Source organism: Puma concolor, chromosome C1, assembly GCF_028749965.1.
Source record: "Puma concolor isolate L17-30 chromosome C1, mPumCon1.1.hap2, whole genome shotgun sequence".
Lineage (NCBI taxonomy): Eukaryota > Metazoa > Chordata > Mammalia > Carnivora > Felidae > Puma > Puma concolor.
This window is the reverse complement of record NC_141674.1, coordinates 220,974,287-220,995,365: the sequence shown is the minus strand read 5'-3', so window position 1 is coordinate 220,995,365 and position 21,079 is coordinate 220,974,287. Positions and strand designations below refer to the sequence as shown.

The following is a 21,079-nucleotide window of genomic DNA, read 5'->3' as shown; positions in this document are numbered from 1 at the left end:
ATGTTAAGACATTAAAATCACACGCGATTTACTGGAAAGTCTAGAAACTGTTTGCTGATATAGATAACTAACACCCTGTCAGTTAAAAATGTTGCAAATAAATAACAAATGTCATTTAGCAACATTTTCAGGAAGTCAAACCAATCATGATTGTATTTCTATTCACAGTGTGATAAAAACAAACAAAAAATACAAAAACGCTTGCCTAACGAGTCTGATTAAGTAAAAACAAGGTGCATCCATGATCATTAGTGTATCAAAAATTTACACCTGTCCCTTCTCTTCTCGTAGAGCATGGTTATCTCCCTAAAGAAACTGGTTTACTAGAATTAGCCTGTTACATCCGAGTATATAAAAATAAAAATACATGGGCCCCCATGTGATCATTTGCTCTCTAGCTGAATGTGTTATCTGCTATATTTTAAGCATTTTCCCCCCAAAAAATCAACACTTTTAATGAACAAGGTGCTGCCTTTTATTTTTACATAACCTTTACTTGTGATCTATGTCTGATTCTCTAAGTTGGAGGGATGTAATTATTTTTAAATGAATTTTAAATGATTTTACTAAATTTTTCATTAAGGTAATGTCTCCTGGAATATGCTTTCAATAATTTTCTGGAGGGAAGTCTTACTGATAATTCTGTTGACATTTCCCTTAAACAAAGCTACGCATGTATGTTTAACAAAGATGACATCCCTCATCTGTTTGTCCTTTCTTCAGATGTGATGCAAACTATGGATGGTAAAAAGGGTAAATGGAATTAGCTAATGGAAGCTCATAATTTAGGCAGCAGAACCCAGAATTAATGTATTAACCCCCTGTAGCATTTTACTGCTCAGCCAATCCAAACTTTCTTCCCTAGGAAAATATGTGATTGAGAAACTTTCCATCTGTTTTTGACAAAGGTAGGAGAAGATACCCGTGTTATTCTCCACTAAAAATCCTTTTTTAAAAAACCTACAAAACAATCGTTACCTTAGGGGGCTGTTTCAGCAAAAGAATTTTCAGTGGCACAGAAATAAGAACTTTTTAAAAATCCACCTGTGCTGGATCGGCCTTGCGTGGCCACAGCAAAAACACTTGGAGATATTAGAGACCCACATAAAAAAAGAAATAGATATGTTTGGGAGCACGGGCGGGGGCACGCTCAGGATTAATCTAAATTCCTTCTGTGTGAAGTAGAGACTTAGAAAAACACTGCGAGATGAACAATGAACACGAAACCAAAGCATACGAGGTAGTGAGGATTTCTACCCTCCCCCCCCCATACATCTTGCACCCTCCCATTGCCCAAGAGGGTCCTTTGGAAGGGAGATGCCCACCGGCCTCACCGAGCCTTCTGGAAAGGACGGCGCCTCCGGAGTTAAGCTGGTCTAAAGGGACTTCCAAGGTGTCTCCTGAAAGGGAGCCGGTGCAGGGCGCCCTGAGCGCTCTTCCGGAGCAAACCAGAATTTCCAAGGCTCTCGGCGGCTGCGTCCCCTCCGCCTCCTCCCGCGCGGGGCCTGGCCCGCCCCGCCTGTCCCTTCCCGCAAACCCGCTTCCCAGCCCGGCCCCGTCGCGCGACGCTGCGAGGCCGGGACGCAGCGCGGGCAGAGCCCCGTCCCGGACTCTTCCAGGTTCAAGGCTGGAACCAGAGGCTCCCGGCTCCACCTGCCTGCGGGCCACGGGGTTCCGACCCCCCGCCCCCCGCCCGCCACCGCCTCGTCCAGGGCCGCCCCGGGCCCAGGAGCTGCGGTCTCGGCGCCCCGGTCCCGGCCCTGTCTCCCGCGCTCCCGGGCAGGGCCGCCCCGGGCTGTCCCGCCGCAGCGGCCCCGGAGCCTCCAGCGCAGGACAGCGTCCTCCCGCCCTCCCTGGGACAGCCTGGCCGCCGGCCCGCGGCTCTGCGCCCCTCCCGGCCGGCCGGGCTCCCGAAGTCCGCGAGAGCCGCGCGTCCGCACCACGAACGCGCCCCGTGGCTCCGCGGGCAGAGGGCGAAGCCGCCGCCCGGCGCAGCCCGGCTCCGGCAGCCTCCCGCGCGGCCTCGGCCCCGCAGGGCGCACCGGGCAGAGGCTTCCCGTCCCTCCGCCCCTGCCGGCCGCCCGGCCGCGGCTCCTCCGTTGCCCTCTCCCCCGACAGTCCCCCACAGGCGCCAAGGATGGGGAAGGACGCCTGTCACCGGCCGCCACCCCACCCCACCGCCGACTGACACCCAGCGGGGAAGTCTGCAAGAGGCCGCAAGGGTGCCCCTGGGACCCGGGAGCTTCCCGGCCGACCCCCATCTGCCGCCGCGAGTCAACACGCACCCCGAGCACGCGGCCGCGGGCCGCGGGGCCTCCCCGAGGAGGGCGGCACGGGCCGCCCGCTCCCCCACACCCCCTCCCCGCCCCACCCCCACCCCCCACCCCCGCCGCGGAGGGCGCCGGTCGCGCGCGCAGCACCTACCCTGGCGCGCGGGTCCGGACGTGGGTGGCGCGGCGCTAGTGGGAGGCCGACATGGACCACGCGCCCTCCATGCGCCACACGGAGAAGGCGTAGCTGAGGCGCTCGTGGGCCACGTAGCTGCAGCTGGCCACCTTATTGTCCATCTCGTCGCTCTGCAGGACCTGGTAGAGGAAGTCTATGTACCTGGCGGCCAGCTTGAGCGTCTGGATCTTGCTGAGCTTGTCCGAGGGCAGCGTGGGGATGATCTTGCGCAGCGCCGCGAAGGCCTCGTTCAGCGACTGGGTGCGCTGGCGCTCGCGCACGTTGGCCAGGATGCGCTGGCTCTGCAGCTCCTCGAAGGACTGCGCGCTCGGGCTGCCCTTCCTGCCGCGCTTGCCCGGGGTCGGGCTGCCATCTTCGCTCGACTTCTTGCTGTAGCGCCGCTTCCGGCCGAAGCGCTTGGGCTGCCTCTCGAGCTCCTCCTCGCTGGTGCCCAGGCTGTCCACGGGGGACACGGGCGAGCTGGAGCCCTCCTCCATGGCGCCCGCCCGGCGCGCTTGGGGCTGGGGGCGGGGGGCGCGGGGCGGGGGGCGGGGGGGGCGGGCGCCGGGCGCCGAGCGCGCGCCGCTGGCCAAGCCCGCGGTCGCCGAGCACACGCTCCCGGAGCTGCTGGAAAGGCTCTGATTTCAAGGCCGGCTCGTGCAAAACCGAGGTCTCCGGGAGAGGAAGTTATTCTAACTTTTTTGGAAACTCTAGCCGGGCTGGGTTGCTAAATAGTTGTCAGGAGCGAGGGCGGCGCGCTGATTGGCCGCGGCGGCCGGGGGCAGGACGAGCTCTGGGGCCTTCGCCGGCCGCCCCCGCCCCCCGGCGCGGCACTTTCAGTTTTGCCTCCCCCTTCGGCCCCGGCCGCGGCGGGCACCCCGGAGGCCGGGCCCTCTCGCGCGCCGCGCGCGCCCCCACCCCGGGATCCGACCACCCTCCGGCCGCCCGGCGCCCTGGGCATCGCGGACCCGCTTTGTCTGCCGCTTAACGCGCAGATCCGGCTCCGCCGAGGCTGCGGGATCTCCCGGGGGCGCGAGGGCGCGAGGGCGCGAGGGGCGCGGGAGCCGAGTCCTACCCTAGAGGCGCTCCCAGGAGGTGAGGACCAGGCGGGGAGCCCCCGGGGGTGCCCCGGCCTGTGCGCTCCTTGGCTGCCCAACCCCCGCCCCCGGGCGCGCCGCGAGTCCGCGCGGCGACCCTCACCGTCAGCCCGGGGTGGAGGACGTGCGCGGCCAGGGGTCCCGGCGCCCGGACTACGGGCGTGCGGACACCCGGGAGCCCGCGGAGATGCCGCTGGCCTCGCGCGCCGGCTCTGCCCAGGCTTTGTGTCCGCTGTGGTTTCCCACCCTGACTTTCTGGGGATCCCCGGCCCCGACGCCCTTTGCAGACCCTCCTTCTAAGTGCTTTCTCACTGGAGCGCCGCAGCAGCGAGCCTCTGCGGGAGCGCCCGGTGCCCACCGCGCCCACCTGCTCGGCCCTGCCCGCGATGCCGGGTGCGGGGCGGGCGCGACCGTCAGGCCCCTCGCGCGGGGTCCCAGCCTCTGCGCTCCCCTTCTGCTTCGCGCGCCGGCGTGGGGACGGAGGGCAGTGTGGGGAGCTGCGCCGCCTCCCCTGCGCCGGGCGCCTGCGGGCAGGAGGGCGCGGGGCGGCGGGAGCGCGGAGCCCGGCCTCGGCGGGCGACACCGCGGACCCCGGCCCCGCGCCATCTGGACGCCGCGCGCGGGCGCGTTTGAAGTGGTCCGGGGGGCTCTTTGTTCGCCAGGCCGCTCTGGCTCCGGGCCTGGAGGTGGTTTACGGCTTTGATGCCTTTGAACCTATTCCCAGGTGACCCGGGCTCAATTAGGCCCGGGCCTGAGCCGGGCTGTCAGGCAAGCCGCGTGATCAAGGGCGGGCTGGGCCCTTTTATTGAAGTTGAACTCGGGGCGGCGGAGCGCTGGGCCTCCGCGGCTCCTGGGCCGCCGGGCGGGCCGCGACCACCGCGTTAGGAAACCCGCGGGCCGCTCAAGGGATCATTTCCCTAGCAGTGAGCGGAGCAGAGGCCTGGGAAGTTCAGGCCCTCGCACAGAGGTGGCCGTTGGCAGTTTCTGACCCACCCGCTGGCTTCTTGATCCTGTGACTGAAGGGTCCTGCCCAGTCGGCTCGCGCAGCCCCACCCCGCCAGACCGCCCCTTCCCCTGCTCTGGGAAGGCCCGCAGTTGATCTGGCTTTCTATATCGTTCTCTAAACTTAGAAAGTAAATGTGAGGGACCAAAGAGGCCAAGAGGGAAGCCTGCTTCCCACCCGTCCTGCCCGCGAGGCACAGGCTTTCCGGGGCTTCCTGCTCCTTCCCAAACCCGCCTTGCACCCTCTGCCTGGCTCACCGCAGGACCTCAGCGATCTGCTGCCCTTTTCCAACTCCGTGTGTCACTAAGCCTGGGGAGGCCGAAGACCCAGGCCCCCGTGTTGGCCCAGCTTAAATCAGCCCCGTGACAGACTCCCCACGCTGGAGGCTCCCCAAGCTGGAGAGAGCAGATCCTGCCCTTGGAGTCTGCCCCGCCCCCTGCCCCCATCTCTGTGTCTCTTCCTGGTGATCCGCAGCAGAACACCTTCTAGAAGTCAGGTCTAAGAGTCAGTCATCTGCCTACATCGCAGCAGTAACCCAGGCAGGCTAGAGGCACACTGACAAAGGGCTGAAACCTAATGTCCACGCCACACATCCCGTACAGGCAAGAGTCTCGTTTCAAAAATGGCCTTAAGAACGTCCCCCTGAGACATCACTCAGAAGCGCCTCTGACAAGTGTTGGTGATAACACTTTCTGCTTCTACCATTTCGACACTTCCTCCCCGTGCATGTGGCAGCTGGGTGCCCACTCTCCTTCCATCGTTCTTCTGTTGCTTCTCAAACCGCGGGGCATGGCAGGCCAAGATGACCTTCCTCCGACCTTGGCAGGCCCTGGGCTGCAGGAGCACTCTGGTGGCATGTGCAGGGGGAGGAGGGCCGTCCACTCTGCCCAGTCCTGTAGTCTGGTGCTGGATGTGTTTGGCTTTGCTGGGCAGCACAGCGTGTGGTCCCCTGGATGCCTAGAGTTTGGGTGTGAGCATCAGTTTTCAGGAGGGAGCATGGCAGGCTTGGCCCTGCCAGGGCAGCAGACCCCGGATTCCAGGGTGGTTCTAGAGCCACTGTTTTCCGGGTGCAGTAAGGCAAGAGCCCCAGTGCTGCGGCACGATGTGGAAGTGAGCTCGAGCTCTGCCCCGAGCCTGCTTACTCAGCTCCCTGGCAGGTTTAGCGTGGCCTCTGATAAGTCACTTCCCGTGTGGACCAGCCAGTGCAGGCCGGGCCATTCTCTACAAAGGAGCCCTGCCCGAGTCCCCACCCCCCACCTCTGGACTGGGGTCTGGAAGGGGTACATTAGGGCCCTCCCCAGGACGTGCAGGTTCTTGACAGCGTTAACGTTCACTTGTAATGTGGGCTAACGTTGTCCTTTGACACACTTGTGTGCCTTTAAGATCAAATCAAAGTTGTTCTTGCAACAAACTCACCTTATGAGGTTTTTTTTTGTTTTTTTTTTTTTTTGTTTTTTTGTCTTGGGATATACACCACGTTTCAATAAAACACCACAGTGGAAATAAATGGCATAAATAGAATGGGAGAGAGAGAACAGGGTGTTGGGGTCTGGGACACAAGCCAGGTTCTTCTGCATACACTTTGTTTTATAAATTTGACTTTGGCATCATACGGATGTTTTACATAGTTATAAAAAAATTAAATCAGAATGAAAAATATTTTTTAAAAACCCTACAAGTCCAAAGCAGAATCAGACAATGTAGCTGATTTTGTATCACCTCTGGGGCTCCGCCTGCGCACAGGAATCACTGAAGGTGGCTGTAAACATGGGGAGTTGACTTTGTAGCCCTAAGGGCATACACTGCAAAGGCAAAAAGGACTTCAGGTGTCCTCAGCGTTCATGTTGCTGGTAACAATATTGCTGTTGTCATTCTGAACCTGTGAGCTAACCCAGTCACCTGGTATGTTTCCGTCTGTGGGAGTCAAGATCTCCAGCCTAAAAGAAAAGAGATACAAATATGAAATGAAACAAATTAGGCAAGAGCGTCCCATGTTGGAAGCATCGGTATGAACTCATGATGTGTTATCTCTTGAAACAGTGCATTTCCTGGCCCTGACCACTGGAAAGACCTAGAAAGGTTGATCCATCTGGTGGCAACCAGAGCCATGAGTGCTCAGATAGTGTTCTCTCCTGGAAGAAATGGCTGACTTCAGGTGTGGGGAAAACATGTGCGAGATGAGCGGAGGGTATCCTCCTGCGCCAGAAAGCACGGACGCGGTCACGGCAGGACTCAGGAATGCGTCGAAAGAGGCCTTCATTGGCCAAAGACAGTGCCGGGTAGGCACCGGTGAGAGCAAAAACTACGACGGGCAGAAACACAGCAAATGGTAAAAATCCATGCGTGTATAATGTCAGTCAAATAAAAAACTTACTGGCCATCTTTGGCCGGTGATGGGAAATGCAGTCGTGATTCTGGAAACTGGGAAGTGCAGGAAGAGGGGCAGCACCTAGCCAGGCTTTCTGACCAAATCACACTTCAAAGTCACAAGAGCCGATGAGCAAAGTCCTTCAGATGTCCCCCAGATAATAAATGAGAGTGGAACAGTAGGATTACATCATCGGTTTGCAAACCTCATCCATGCCAACCAACATGAGGGATTCCTACCAAATCGCCAGCCTCCGGACTTGGCGGCCAGTGCCCAGGGATCCAGCGCAGGCTCCTTGGACAGGTTAAATGGTGTCACAGAGACGCAGTCCGGTCTGACGCTCCTGTTCTCAGAACCCCAAAAGGGCCTGTCTCACTTTTTGTAAAAGCCTGTGGTTACCGCGATCCGGAAGGCTGGTCAGCGTGACAGTGATAATGCCCTGTCACCGCCCTGATATCCTGTCCTGGGGCTCGGGCTCACTCCACCCCTGTCCCCACACAGCACCTGGACTCTTGCGTGAGCCTACCTGGAACTGTCCGCCCCGGGGCGGCCACCTGGCTGGCTTCCTCACAGCCTTCAAGGCAGCATCATTTCTACTGTCACATGGTGAACCGTGCACGAACTTAGCGACTGAACATGCCGCCCCTTGCCTTCGCCCCACCTGAGCCGGCTGGCAGAGCGCACTGTGTTCGGCTGGGTGGGTTTTGTCAGCCCTGCCTGGGGTCCCCTCGTGGCCCTTGCCTGAGACGCTTTCGGTCACAGATCCGCTTGAGAGGCCGTCAACTCTGCTCTCCAGGTGGCTTCCGCAGCAGGTGGCTTCCACCCATTCTCACTGTGTCCTCGGGACTCACCCACAGCGTTCTTCAGCCTTTGCCTCTATGGAATTTGCCGATCTCCCCCTGAGCTAATGTCAATCACACGGCCGAGCCCAGATTCAAGAGTTTGACTGAAAAGTTGATTGGCAGCTCTGTGTGTGTGTGTGTGTGTGTGTGTGTGTGTGGTATGTGCATGTGCGTGTGCCTCTGTGTGTCTGTGTGTAGGTGAGGCCCTGTGCAGGTGTGTGCGTGTGTGTGTGTGTATGTGCCTGTATGCGTGGCTGTATGTGTGTGCGTGTGTGTGTGTGTGTGTGTAGGTGAGGCCCTGTGCAGGTGCGTGTGTGTGCGTGCTGGTCAAGGAGCCTGTTCTCGCTCCTAGACTGACTCTAGGACAATCAGCCGGGGGCCCGGTCACATCTGGGGGGCCCCAGTATTCGTCACTGTTTCCTTTCTCTCCAGAGAGGCCTTCTTCTACCTCCTGCCCTAGAGCCTCAGCCTGGGCTCCAGGGCCCTGGTGTGCAGGGAGGGAAAAGGCCCAGGCTGAGCTCCGGCCATTCAGAATGTGGATTTTCGCACATTTGCCTGTTTTCAGTGCAGACCCTCCCACTCCCTCTCCTCTCCTCTCAGCACTGCCTGGCACCCCCATCTGAGCCCTGTCTGCCTTTGATTCTCCAGGGTCACATCCAGCTCCCTCCAGGGTTGGGGAGAAGGCCTGCCCTGGCCAGTGCCCAGGTGTGTGCCAGTGCCCTGGCCCGTGCCCAGCGATCCAGCGCAGGCTCCTTGGACAGGTTAAGTGGTGTCACACGGATGCAGACACATCTGCTCTTGACATTGGCTGAGAGGTGGGGATGCGTCTGAGGGGGGCTCAGCCAGCTCGCTCTCCGGGCTGTGCCCTCCACCTGTGCTCTGGTCTCTGTGGTCCACTGAGCCGGTCGACACTAGTCCTTCCACCTGCCCGGACAAGCCCGCTGTGGACCCCTCTCCTGTTTTCTTTGCAATCTCGGTTTTCGCCTTTTCTGTTCCTTTAGCCCAATTTATAGGGATTTAAGGAGAGACCAGAAATAATACGTGCAAGCTGTTGTTTTCAATTGGAAATTGCTTGAGATCGTTGTTTAGGAGCTAAAATGCAGGTGCAGAGAGCAGGAGGCGGGAAGCTCGGCCCTCTTCCTGCACACCTTGCAGGGTTCCAGGGGTTGCCCTGGGCCCCTCGGCCTCCACAGCTCTGATCGGCAACTATTCCCCGCCGATCCCGTCAGGGTAGGAGACCCGGTGACATGCAGCAGGCCGCGGCCAGAAGCGAAACCCCACCTAGCGACCCAGGCTGTGAAAGCCAGCCCCTCCCTCCCCCATTCTATTCCGCCGACAGGCACTCGTGTGCCCGGTGGTGCTGGGTACCCTCTGCCCCCCGCCCAGGCCTGCCTCCAGGTGCTGCCAGAAGGCTTGCAACTGCGTGGATTTTGGGGTGACCACCCACTGTTGTTCAAGCGGTGGCCGGATTTAATTTCACTTAACTTTAATTCACGAATCAGGAAGGCATGCTGTCCACCCCCCAATTCCCTTGCAAGAAATGCAACTAAGAAATGCAAGTCCTGATTATCCGAATGGAAACCTCATCTCCGTGGTTTAATATCACGTGAATAGAAGTTTGCTCAAGTAGTTCAAGTTCTCACCGTCCCGCCCTGTTTGTTTTTAACCTTCAAACTGGTCGTTCACATCTTCTGCCTTCCCTTCTCCCTCGCCCACCCTGGCCCCAGCCTCTCCTCCCCAAACCTCACACTTTCAGACGGAGACCAGCAGAGGCTGTTGACTGATGGGTGGACAGAAAGTAGGACTCGTGGGGGACGGCTCCCCTCACCCCTGTACTCTGGTTACTCCCTAGTAAGAGCACACACCTCGTGGTGCACTGGGGGAAGAAATTAACAAAAGACAGGAGATTATTTATTCAGTGCCTTTAAATTAGGTCTCACTCTGTGTTTAATAGGGTGCTAAGAAGTGCAGTAGGAACCACATAAACAGAGACTGTATGCAGAGTGCAGCCCCTTGAGGGGCGTAGAAGAGAATGAACCAGACTGCGGAGAAGCCTGGGCGAGTGGGACAGGTGGGTGTGGGGAGCCGGGAAAGACATCAGCAAAGGTGGAGTAAGTTGGCCATGAGAGGAGAGAGAAGTGCGTTCAGACAAAGAGATAAAAATGTGTCAAGACCCATAGGGGTGAAGTGCAGTGGTGTCCCTGCAGTGGGGATGTCCCTGTGGCTGAGAGCTCAGGGGCTCAGTGGCCAGTACTCCTTGGTCTCAGGTGATAAAAATATACCCCAAACCTGCTTAACAAAAAAAGGAATCTGTTGGTTCACTACTGAGGAAGCTCAGGCTCAGGCTGGCTTCAGGCTTAGCTGGATCCAGGAGTTTCAATGCTGTTGTGTCTCTTCTCCTTCTGTCCTTCAGCTCTGCTTCCCTCTGTGTGAAGCTTGCTCTCTCTTGGTACAAGAGGGGTCGTCCTTTGTGCCCCAAGATGACGGGCACGTAGGGTCATATCCTCCAGGAACAGCAATGCTTATTAAATATAATCTTCCCTCTTGTTCCAGCAGAGAAGTCGGGCATGGGACCCTGACTGGTCGGGCTTTCCCCATGTGTCCTGGGGCCTGGGAGACCTAATAAACCAGCTGGGTTGTATGCTTGCTGTCATGATGGGATGGGACCAGAAGAGCAGGTTGGGGGCCCCTGTGGGTGGGGGAGTTCCCACTGGGAGAGATGCGGGACCCACGAACAAGGGGAGTCCACTGTGGTGTGCAGAGGCACCACAGAGGAAGCTTGAGTGAGGCCAGGCTCTCAAGGGTCTCATAGGACCAGCTACTGAGTTTGGATTTCCTTGTGGAGGCAATGCGAACCAAAGGAGGGGTCTAAGGAAAGACGTCATGACCAGCTTTTATTATGGGAGCAGCTGAAAGATAACAGCCGACTAAGAGGCTGTTGCAAAAGCCCAGCGAGCCTACCAATGAACAGAGGAACCCGGGAACCACAGAACCAGGGAACTGAGAAACTGAAGAAGGTCAGGGCCAAGGTGGGGCAGGGGCAGGACAAAGGAGGGTTTCAGAGGGAGAAGCTGCAGGATTTGACTTCTGTTACCATGATTCTGAATCCCCCCAAATTAGGTTTGGAATTAAGCAGGGAGGTTCCATACACCCATTTCTCCTCTTGCTGTCTATAATTATGCTTCTGTTTTGAGATACACTCGTTAAAAACTGGAATCTAAACTTTATCGTGTTAGGAACGATAAACACACACACATGCACACACACACGAACACACTCACATCTACACATGTGCACACACATTCACACTCATGCACACACACACGAACTCTCTATAATCCCGTCGTTCCTCTCTGGCCCAAGTTTATCGTGATAAACTACTTTATTGTGTAAGGAAAAAAAGTAAAAACTCAACCACAACCAGGCTGGGCAGAAGGGCAGAAACAGAGCAGGATGGAGAGGAGTTAGGATTCTGCTTTCTGTCCACGACCAGGGGATGGCACCCTTTCCTCTCTGTGGGACTCAGTTTCCCCTCTTGTGAAAAAAAAATGGGTTGGGTGAATGATTCTCAAGGTTTCCTTAACATAACGATGTCTAGAAACTGAAATCTGTTTGGGAACTTAAGCTGCGTGCCACACTCCGATATTCAGGGGTGTTTTAGAAAGGGTGGGGGGCGCTTCCAAGCCTTGGGGAGTGTGATTTTCCTTAATCTGCCTAAATAATGTGCAGGGGAGCTTTTGGTGACCGCACATGCCCTGACCCCTCATAAAGTCCCTGCCCCATTGTGGCCTGGCCATAAACTTTCCTGAAAAGGTCATGTGAATTTATCGTCCCGAATACTTTATAATTAGAAATTATGGTCTGTCTGCCACACGACACTTTTGAGCTCTGGCAGATCTTAAATTAAGACTGTAGAAACATTTTAAAATGTCCTTCAGAAAACTTTCAATTCATTCGTTGAAATTTTTACTTAAGTCCTGAACACCTACCGAAATAAACATATAGGTTTGATCTTCAGTGTTTTAAGGACTAAACTTGCAATCAAACTTGTCTGTTAAAACTCTGATGATATCTTGAATATAAAAACACATGGGAGGAGTCTGCCCGGGGGATGGCTCTGGGCGCATGGCAAATTTCTCTTTTATGGAGGTCACCAGAGCAGGGGGAGCCGCGACGCAGAGTTCTCCCAAGGGACCAGGACAGAGAGCAATTGGATGTCTGTGTTTAAAGAAGGAAACGCGTGTGTGTACTCGTGTGTGCATGTGATTGTGTATTCGTGTGTGTGCACGTGGGAATGTGTGTGCACGTGGTTGTGTTCATGTGTGTGCGCGTGCACACGTGAGTGTGTTCGTGTGTGCATGTGTGTGTGCATATGCATGTGTGCATGTGATTGTGTATTCGTGTGTGTGCATGTGGGGATGTTTGTGTGCATGTATGCTCGTGTGTATGTGTGCATGTGCATGTATGTGCATGTGATTGTGTATTCGTGGGAGAGATGTATGTGTGTTTGTGTGCTCGTGTGTTCGTGTGTGTTCATGTGTGTGCACATGTGTGCGTGTGAGTGCGTTTGTGTGTATACGTGTGTGCATGTGCTTGTATGTGCATGTGATTGTGTTCGAGTGTGAATGTGTGTGCACATGTGTACATGTGAGTGTGTTCGTGTGTGTGTGCATGTGTGTGTGTTTACGTGGGGATATGGGGTGAGACATAACTTCTCTAGGCTACACATTTTTAAAAAGACTGTTCGTTATTCCACTTGACTCCATTTTCTGACTTTATTTCTTTATCTTCCCAAAGAAGGCGAATAAGTAACAACCCAGGAGCCCCCTGGAGGGAAATGGGGGGTGGGGGGCGCGGGAAGTGCTGCGGGGCTGTGAGACCCGCCTGGTCCAGGCTTCTCTCTATAATCCCGTCTTTCCTCTCTGGCCCTGATGACTTTTCCTTCCTCCCCCTCAAAAAGGCTCTCGTGCCTAACCTCCTGGGAGATATTATCTAAACTCTGAAAATAAAGTGAAACTAGCTAGCTTTATTTTATTTGTGTGACCGATTCTTTTTTCCCCCTTGAGGAAAAATTAATGAACGCCAGTATCAAAGCATGAAAGTAGCACCTTTATTTCCCTAAGCCAGACAGGAATATTCCGTGTGTACAGTGTGTTGTATCTTTCCGGGCGTATGATTGGTGTTGATCCTCTACCTCGGGCAGCTAGCTCACGACCGAGCACTTCATACCATGATCATTCCTATTTGGGCTGTATGGAGGTTTGCAATTTCAGAGCAATAAAATGATTGCACTAATTTTCCATTTTAAAACTTATTTGTGTAAGGAATCTGGAATATTGTATTTTCTTCTAGGAAAGTTCCACAAGCAGTATTCTGATATCTCATCAATAACAATACAAGACATGGGAATCTTCAAATAACTAGATTTGTTTTAATGCTCCAATTTAAGGGGAATGGTCAGCTCCATGAAAAGGAAGCATTGTTGCAGGGAAGAGAACCCGCCCCTGGTTTCCCACGTGATCACAACTTCCTCTACCTTTCTTGTTGCATGACTTAAGACAGGGAGACCCTCCTCAAGTATGTTCCACAGACTAAATCAGGGAAGAGTATATGTCTAAAGTACGGGATGGAGGGGCACCTGGGTGGCTCAGTTGGTTAAGCATCCGACTTTAGCTCAGGTCATGATCTCAGGGTTCGTGAGTTCGAGCCCCGCGTCAGGCTCTGGGCTGATAGCTCAGAGCCTGGAGCCTGTTTCCGATTCTGTGTCTCCCTCTCTCTCTGCCCCTCCCCCGTTCATGCTCTGTCTCTCTCTGTCCCAAAAATAAATAAACATTGAAAAAAAAAAAAACAAATTTAAAAAAAAAAAAAAAAAAAAAAAGACAGGGAGACCCTCCTCAAGTATGTTCCACAAACTAAATCAGGGAAGAGTATATGTCTAAAGTACGGGATGGAGGGGCACCTGGGTGGCTCAGTTGGTTAAGCATCCGACTTTAGCTCAGGTCATGATCTCAGGGTTCGTGAGTTCGAGCCCCGCGTCAGGCTCTGTGCTGACAGCTCGGAGCCTGGAGTCTTCTTCGGATTCTGTGTCTCTGTGTCTCTGCCCCTCTCCTGCTCGTGTGTGCTCTCTCTCTCTCTCTCAAAGAATAAATAAACATTTTAAAAATGTTTTTAAGTATGGGGTAGAAAAATGGGTCTCGTGGAATCAACCCATTTTTCAAGGCATAAAACATTTACACCAAAATGTACCCATGTTAAGTTTAAAATTGGTTACTTTGGGGCAAATATGGAACCACCTTCACAATCAAGAACATTTCTATCACTCCAGAAAGTTCCCTGGTGCCCTGTGCAGTCAATTGCACCCCCCTACCCAGCCAATAACAACCACTGATCTAATTTATGTTCCTGTTTTGCTTTTTGCAGAAAGTCATAAAAATGAAGTCACACAGGACAGAGTCTTTCGTGTCTGGCTTTTTACACTTAGAATATTGCTTTTAGGATTCATCCACATTGTTGCATGTATCTACATTTATTCCTTTTCATTGCTGAGTGTCCCATTATATGACACCACAGTTTGTTTATCCAGCCGTCAGTTGATGGAACTTCAGGTTGTTTCCAGGCTTTGGAGATTTGTGAAAAAAAAGCTGCATTCTGGTCATTGTTTAGACATGTTTCCTTCTCCCTCAGGTAAATTTCTGGGAGCAAGATCACGGAGTCCTATGTACGTGTGTGCTTAACTTTGGGAGAAACTGGCGAGCTGCTTTCCAGAATGGCTGGATCATCTGCTGTGTCCCACCAATGATGCGTAAAGGTTCAGGTGCAGATGGCTATGATCAGAAAATAGACACTCATACGTGTTGGCAAAGATGCGGAGACATCGGAATGCTCGTGCTTTGCTGGTGGGAATGTAGGATAGCACAGGTAGTGTGAATGACAGTTTGGTGGCTCCTCAATGAGTTAAATATAGAATGACCATAAGATATAGCAATTCTACCCTTGAGTCCATCCTCAAAAGAATTGAAAACAGGTGTTCAGACAAAACCTTGTTCGCAAGTGTTCACGGCACCATTATTCACAATGGCCCAAATATGGATATAACCCAAACGTCCCAAATGGACGGTCAGATAAATAAAGTGTGGTGTAACCCTACAGTAGATTATGATTCAGGTATATGAAGGAGTGAGGTGCTGACTCATGCAACAGCATGGACGGAACTTGAAACCATTGTGCTACATGAAGGAAGCCAGGAAACAAAAGGTTACATGTCACAGGGTTTCCTTTACATGGATTGTCCAGAACAGGCAAATTTGTAGAGACAGAAAGCAGATTAGTAGTTGTCAGGGGGTGGGAGGAGGAGGTGTTACTAATCACGTTTTTTTTTTTTTTTTTAATTTTCTGTATTTTATGATGCTTTGACATTCGGGGACCTCAGGCGGGGAGGATTGCCCCTCCCAGAGAGTTATCGGATTCCTGAAGATGGCAAACAACTTGTCTGAGAGTAGGTACACCTTTGATGTGCAAACCAAACACCCTGAGGGCATCCCCCCCACACACACACCTCATTTTTATCAGACTCCGGGTCTGCAAGGTGTTCCTTGCTCCAAATCACCCAGGGCCAGTTACTGACAAGTAGGGACCTTCTCGATGGACCAGAGCCTGCTCAAGTATTAAACTATCCAAGCCCAACTGGCCAGCTTTTTGACCCAGCCTCACCTTGCCTTTCCTGCAGAAACCATAATAAAGGCTCTTGCCCACGTCCCCTGCCCCAGTTCTGCCTCCTGGCTGACCCTGGTGCTTCCCCCTGTGGCCCTGCATGGCATGCCCTGCTTCTGTTTCTATAGATCTGTGAGTGTGGAAACCTCTTCCTTCATGACAATCATTTCTGTCTGTGTGTCCTACTGAGTAAATAAATCCCAGGAACATTTTGTTTTTGGGAGGGGGGGTCGAGGGGCAGAAAAGGAAGTGACTGTTTAACGGGTATAGGGTTTCCATTGGGATGATAAAATATTCTGGAATTAGGTGATAGAAATGGCTGCAGAACACTATGAATGTGGTAATTGTCTAATGGCAGATTTTATGTTATGTGTCCGTAATAGTCATCTCCAGAGAAACAGGACGTATGTATACATCCAAAGATATTCATTACGAGAAATCGGCTAAAGCAATTATGAGGGTTGAGAACTGCCGCGGTCTGCCATCCGCAAGCTGGAGACCAGGAAAGCCGGTGCTGTCGTTTCAGTCTGAGTGTGAGGACAGGAGGCAAAGGAAGTTAATTCCTCCCCTCCCCCACCTCTTTGTTCTGTCCAGGCCCTCAGCTGATTGGGCAAGGCCCACCCACATGGGGAAGAGCCATCCGCTTTTCTCTACTACTTCAGATGCTAATCTCATCTGGAAACACCTGCACAGACACAGACAGGAATCATCGGAGGGTATTTCACCAAGATGAAAAAACGAAAAAACAAAGTCCGCTCCTCTACGTCTCCGTCAGCACTTGCTACTTTCGGCCTCATCCATTTCAGCCATCCAGTAGGTGCATCGTATCTCATTGTGGTTTTAATGAATCTTTCCACAATGACTCGTCAAGTTGGCATTTTTTTTTCCTACCAAATGTCATTCTTACTCTGAAACAACTTTGGATCCACATAAAAGTTGCCCAGAGTCCCCTCTGCCTTCGATTCTGTTTCCTCTAATCTTACAAAACCTGGGTGTGGTTGTGGAGACCAGGACGTGGGCATTGGTACACTTCCATGAACTAACCAATCTAGAGACTGATTCGTCTGTTTTCCCACTAATCTTCCTTTTCTTGTCCAGGATCCAGTCCTGGCTCCCACCTCTCATTTAGCTGTCAGATTTCCTTGATTTTCTCTAACCTGTGACAGTTCCTCTTTCTTTGGCTTTCCTGACTTCAACACTTTTGACGAGTTCCCGTCAGTGATTTTAAAGAATGTCCCTCAAAGTGACCTCTTCTGATGTCTCCTTATAACTAGACGGTGTCTGTGCATGTGGGGCAAGAATACCACAGGAGTGATGCATGACGTTGATGTGTGATCCCTCAATCCAGTGGCATCTACCACATTTCTCCACTGTCAGGTCACTTTTTCCTTTGCAAGCAAATTACTCACTCCAAATTAGTAACTATCTTGTGGGGAGACGCACAGAGACTAGGCAAAATCCCATGTTTCTTCATTGTTTTCACTCAGCAACTCTAGCATCTATCTATGCTTCCTGCCTGCAATGATTATCATATTATTCACATAACAGTGATTTTCTATTTCCCTTATGTCTTGTACAATTATTAATTAGAATTCCACTGTGAGGAAGGGCAGTGTCTTCTCCCCCATTTATTTATTCAATGTTTATGTGTACTGGTACTGACTCGAGGGTATTTACTTGACACTGTGGGTTATGATCTAATGCTACTACTGTTGATTTGACTGTTCCAATTGTCCCCACTCTGTCACCGGGGCCCCTTCACACCAGCTCCTCCTTCCTTGGCTATGGCCCTGTCATTTTCTGAGTGCCTCCTTAGTTTTCCACATTTTAAGTATTTCCAGACCTGATGAACGTCTTTTAATGTACTTACTTGTCATTTGTGTGTCTTCTTTGGTGAAGTGTCTGTTCAAATATTTTGCTCATTTTTGATTCGGTCATTTGTCTCTTTACTATTGAATTGTAAGAAATTTTTTTGCCATCCATTCTGGATAGAAGTCCTTTCTTTAATATGCATTTTGCTAATGTTTTATTCCAGTTTTCATATTGCTGTTTCATTTCTTAACAGTGAGTTTCAAAGAACCAAAGCTTTCAATTTCAATGAAGTCAAATTTATTACTTTTTTATGGTTTGTGCTTCTTGTATCACATCTAAGAAATCTTTGCCTGACTCAATGTCAAAAAGGTCTTCTACACATTCTAGAATTTTTACTGCTTTAGCTCCAGTATTCAGGATTCATGTGATTCATATCTCATTACTTTTTTTTTTTTTTTTGAGAGACAGAGAGAGAGAGAGTGGGATCCGGAGGGGAGAAGAGGAAGAGAGAATCTTAACCAGGCTCCACATTCACACAGAGCCCAACTTGGGGCTCGATTCCATGAGCTCTGGGGATCATGGCCCAAGCCAAAATCAAGAGTTGGACACTCACCCAACTGAGCCACCCAGGAGCCCCTAGTTACTTTTTATACACTCTGTGAGGTAATAGTTGGGTTTACTTCTATTGCATATTGATGTCTAATTGTTCCAGTACCCACTACTGAAAAGACTATTCTTTCCCAATTGATTTTCTTTGCAAATTGGTCAAAAATCAAGGGAGTGTACATGTGTGAGAATATTTCTAGACTCTATATTTTGTTCCATTAATATGTACGCCTGTCTTTACATTAATAACACACTGTCTTGGTTTCTGTGATTCTTTTTTTAATGTTTATTTATTTCTGAGAGAGATAGAGAAAGACCAAGTGCAAGTGAGAGAGGGGCAGAGAGAGAGGGAGGCACTGAATCCAAAGTAGGCTCCAGGCTCCGAGCTTTCAGCACAGAGCCCAACGCGGGGCTTGAACTCACAGACTGAGAGATCATGACCTGAGCCGAAGTTGGACGCTCAACCGACTGAGCCACCCAGGTGCCCCTTGGTTTCTGTGATTCTAAAGTGAGTCTTAAAGTAACGTAGTGGGAGTCTTCCAGCTTTGCTCTTTGATTTCAGAGTTGTCCTGACTCTTCCAGGTCCTTCACATTTTCATGTAAACTTTAGAATCTGAATTTCTACCAAAAAAAAAAAAAAACCTGCTGGTATTTTGATTGAGATTACACTGAATCTACAGCTCAGTTTGGGGAGATCTTAACAACATTGAGTCTTTGATTCCACGCCCTTGGAGTATCTACATTTATGTAGGGTTTATTTCATTATTTCACCAGTATTCTGCACTTCTCAGCAAACAGATCTGGTACGCATATTGGTAGATTTATATCTATGCATTTATTTATGTTCTGCGTTTTGGTCTGGTACCATTGTAAATAGAACTTTCAAAGTTTCTTGTTTTTGAATTGTTCATTGATAGTATATAGACATTGCATTGACTATTGTACGCTGATATTTGATCTTATGGCCATGTTAAACTCACTCCCTGTTCTAGGAGCTTTTTACGTGTAAATTCTTCGGGATTTTCTACATCAACAATCCTGTTGTCTGTAAGTTGTTCCCACTCTTTCTTATCTATGTGTCTTTTGTTGAATTTTCATGCTTATTGCATGGAGTAGGACCTTTAGCCCAAGGTTGAAAAAAACAGTGAGTGGAAATCCTTGCCTTTGTCCCACCTGCAGAGGGAAAGCTTTCAGTTTTTTTTGCCGCTGAGTATGATGTTAGATAGAGGTGTTTCATGGATTATCTTTATCGGGTTGAGGAAGCTGTCTTCTATTTTTAGCTAAGAGTTTCAACGGTGCATAAATATTGAAGTTTACCAGACTCCATCTATTTGAGTTGATGATACTGTTTTCTCTTTTTAGTCTGCTAGTATGGCAAATTCCATTAACTGATTTTTGTTTTTGTTATTCATTGATTTTTAAATGCCAAACAAACCTGCATCCCTGGTATAAACCCTGTTTACACATGATATGCTGTCCTTTCTGTATATTGCTTGATTCAAGCTGTTAATATGTTATTAAGGGGCTTTGTATCTAATGTGGTTTATTGGTCTGTTTATTTTTTTTTTCTTCATAATACCTTTCCTTGGTTGGGGTACAGAGTAACACTGGCCTCACCAAATGGGTTGGGGAGTGTGTCCTCCACTACTCTCTTCTGGAAGAGATTGTGTAAATTTGTGTTATTTCTCCCTTAAATGTTTGGTGGTATGTGTCCACGAAGTCACACGGGCCTATGCTTTTCTTTGTGGAATCCAAAGAATTCAGTCAATGATAAATTCAGTTTCTATATTAGATGTAGACTTATTCAGGTCATCTGCTTCTTCTTGGGAGAATTTTGGCAGCTTGTGTCTTTAAAGGAAGTGTCCATTTCGTCTGAGTTACACATGTTATTACTGTGAGGTTTTAATAACCTTCTCTTATCATCCCTTTCATTTGCAATCTGCCTCATTTCTAATATCTGTACTTTGTTTTCTTTCTTTTTTCTTATTTGGCCTGGATAAGTGGTTATCAATTGATTACCTTCACTGATTTTTTTTCCTGCTGTTTTTCTGTTTCTATTTTGTTTACTTCTGGTATTATCATTATTCCCTTCCTTCTGCTCGCTCTGGATTTGATTTGCTCTTTTCCTTTTTTATAGTTCAGTAAGATGGAAATGGAAGCAGCTGATTTCTTTCCTCTTTACCAATGCAAGTAGTTAATGATATAAGCTGACCTCTAAGCCCTTCTTCACCTGCAGCCTACAGATTTTGATATGTTGTATTTTCATTTTCATTTTTTTAATTCCAATATTTTTCTCATTTATCTTGTATTTCTTCTTTGACCTAAGGACTACCTACTGTTTAATAGCCAAATATTGGGGATTTTTCAAGTATTGTTCTGTTGATTTCTGGGTTAACTGCACCATGGTTAGAAAATGTACTTTGTGCTATTTAAACCCTTTTCCTCTTATTGTGTTTGGTTTATGGCTCAGACTATGTTCCATCTCGACAAATATTCTGTGTGCACTTTCAAATAACATTGGCTGGAGCATTCTGAAACATGCCCAGTTAGGTCACGTTGGTCGATACTGCTTTTCAAATCCTCTGCAGCCTTACTGACTTTGTATGTGTTGTTCCCTATCAGTTACGGAGAGAGGAGCTGAGATCTCCAACCACCATGGTGGATTTGTCCGTTTCTCGTCTTACGGCTCTCAGCTTCTGCTTTATGCATTTGAAGCTTCGTCAGCGGGGGCAACTAGAATTTCCATGACTTCTTGATGAACTGACCAGTGAACCAGTTTGAAATGCTCCTCTCTCTGCTTTCTCCTTGTGATGGTCCTTACTCTGAATTTTAGTCTTTCTGATACTGATAGAACCACTTCAGCTTTCTTCCGATTAGTGTTTACATGTAATATCTTATTCTATCCCTTTACTTATAACCTCGCTGTCTTTGTATCCTAAAAAGCTTTGTAAAGCACATAGTTGGCTCTTGCTTTCTTTCCAATATTGGTTTCTGATGTTTAAATGGAGAGATTACATTCAATGTCAGCAGTTATATGGTTGAATTTAAATCTATTATCTTGTTTGTTTTCTATCTATTCCATCTGTACCTTGTTCCTTTTTTCCTATTTTCTTGCCTTCTTTTAGATTTATTAAATGTTTTTGTGTATTCAGTTCTACCTTCCATTTGGCTTATTTCTACAATCTCTCCCTCCCAC

The 21,079-nt window shown here is 50.3% G+C and overlaps 1 protein-coding gene across 2 annotated transcripts in view; it reads right to left on the bottom strand.

The window, feature by feature from the left end:
- Positions 1–3,146, bottom strand: part of TWIST2 (twist family bHLH transcription factor 2) — a 49,822-nt gene extending 46,676 nt beyond the window's left edge. Inside the window, exon 1 of one of the 2 annotated variants that reach the window (XM_086720106.1) lies at positions 2,425–3,146. In XM_086720106.1, coding sequence (XP_086576232.1) covers positions 2,460–2,942 — 483 coding nt within the window. In that variant the 5' untranslated portion in view covers positions 2,943–3,146 and the 3' untranslated portion in view covers positions 2,425–2,459. The remainder of the gene's footprint in view (positions 1–2,424) is intronic. The other variant, XM_086720105.1, reaches the window with a different exon arrangement.
- Positions 3,147–21,079: the final 17,933 nt, after the last annotated feature.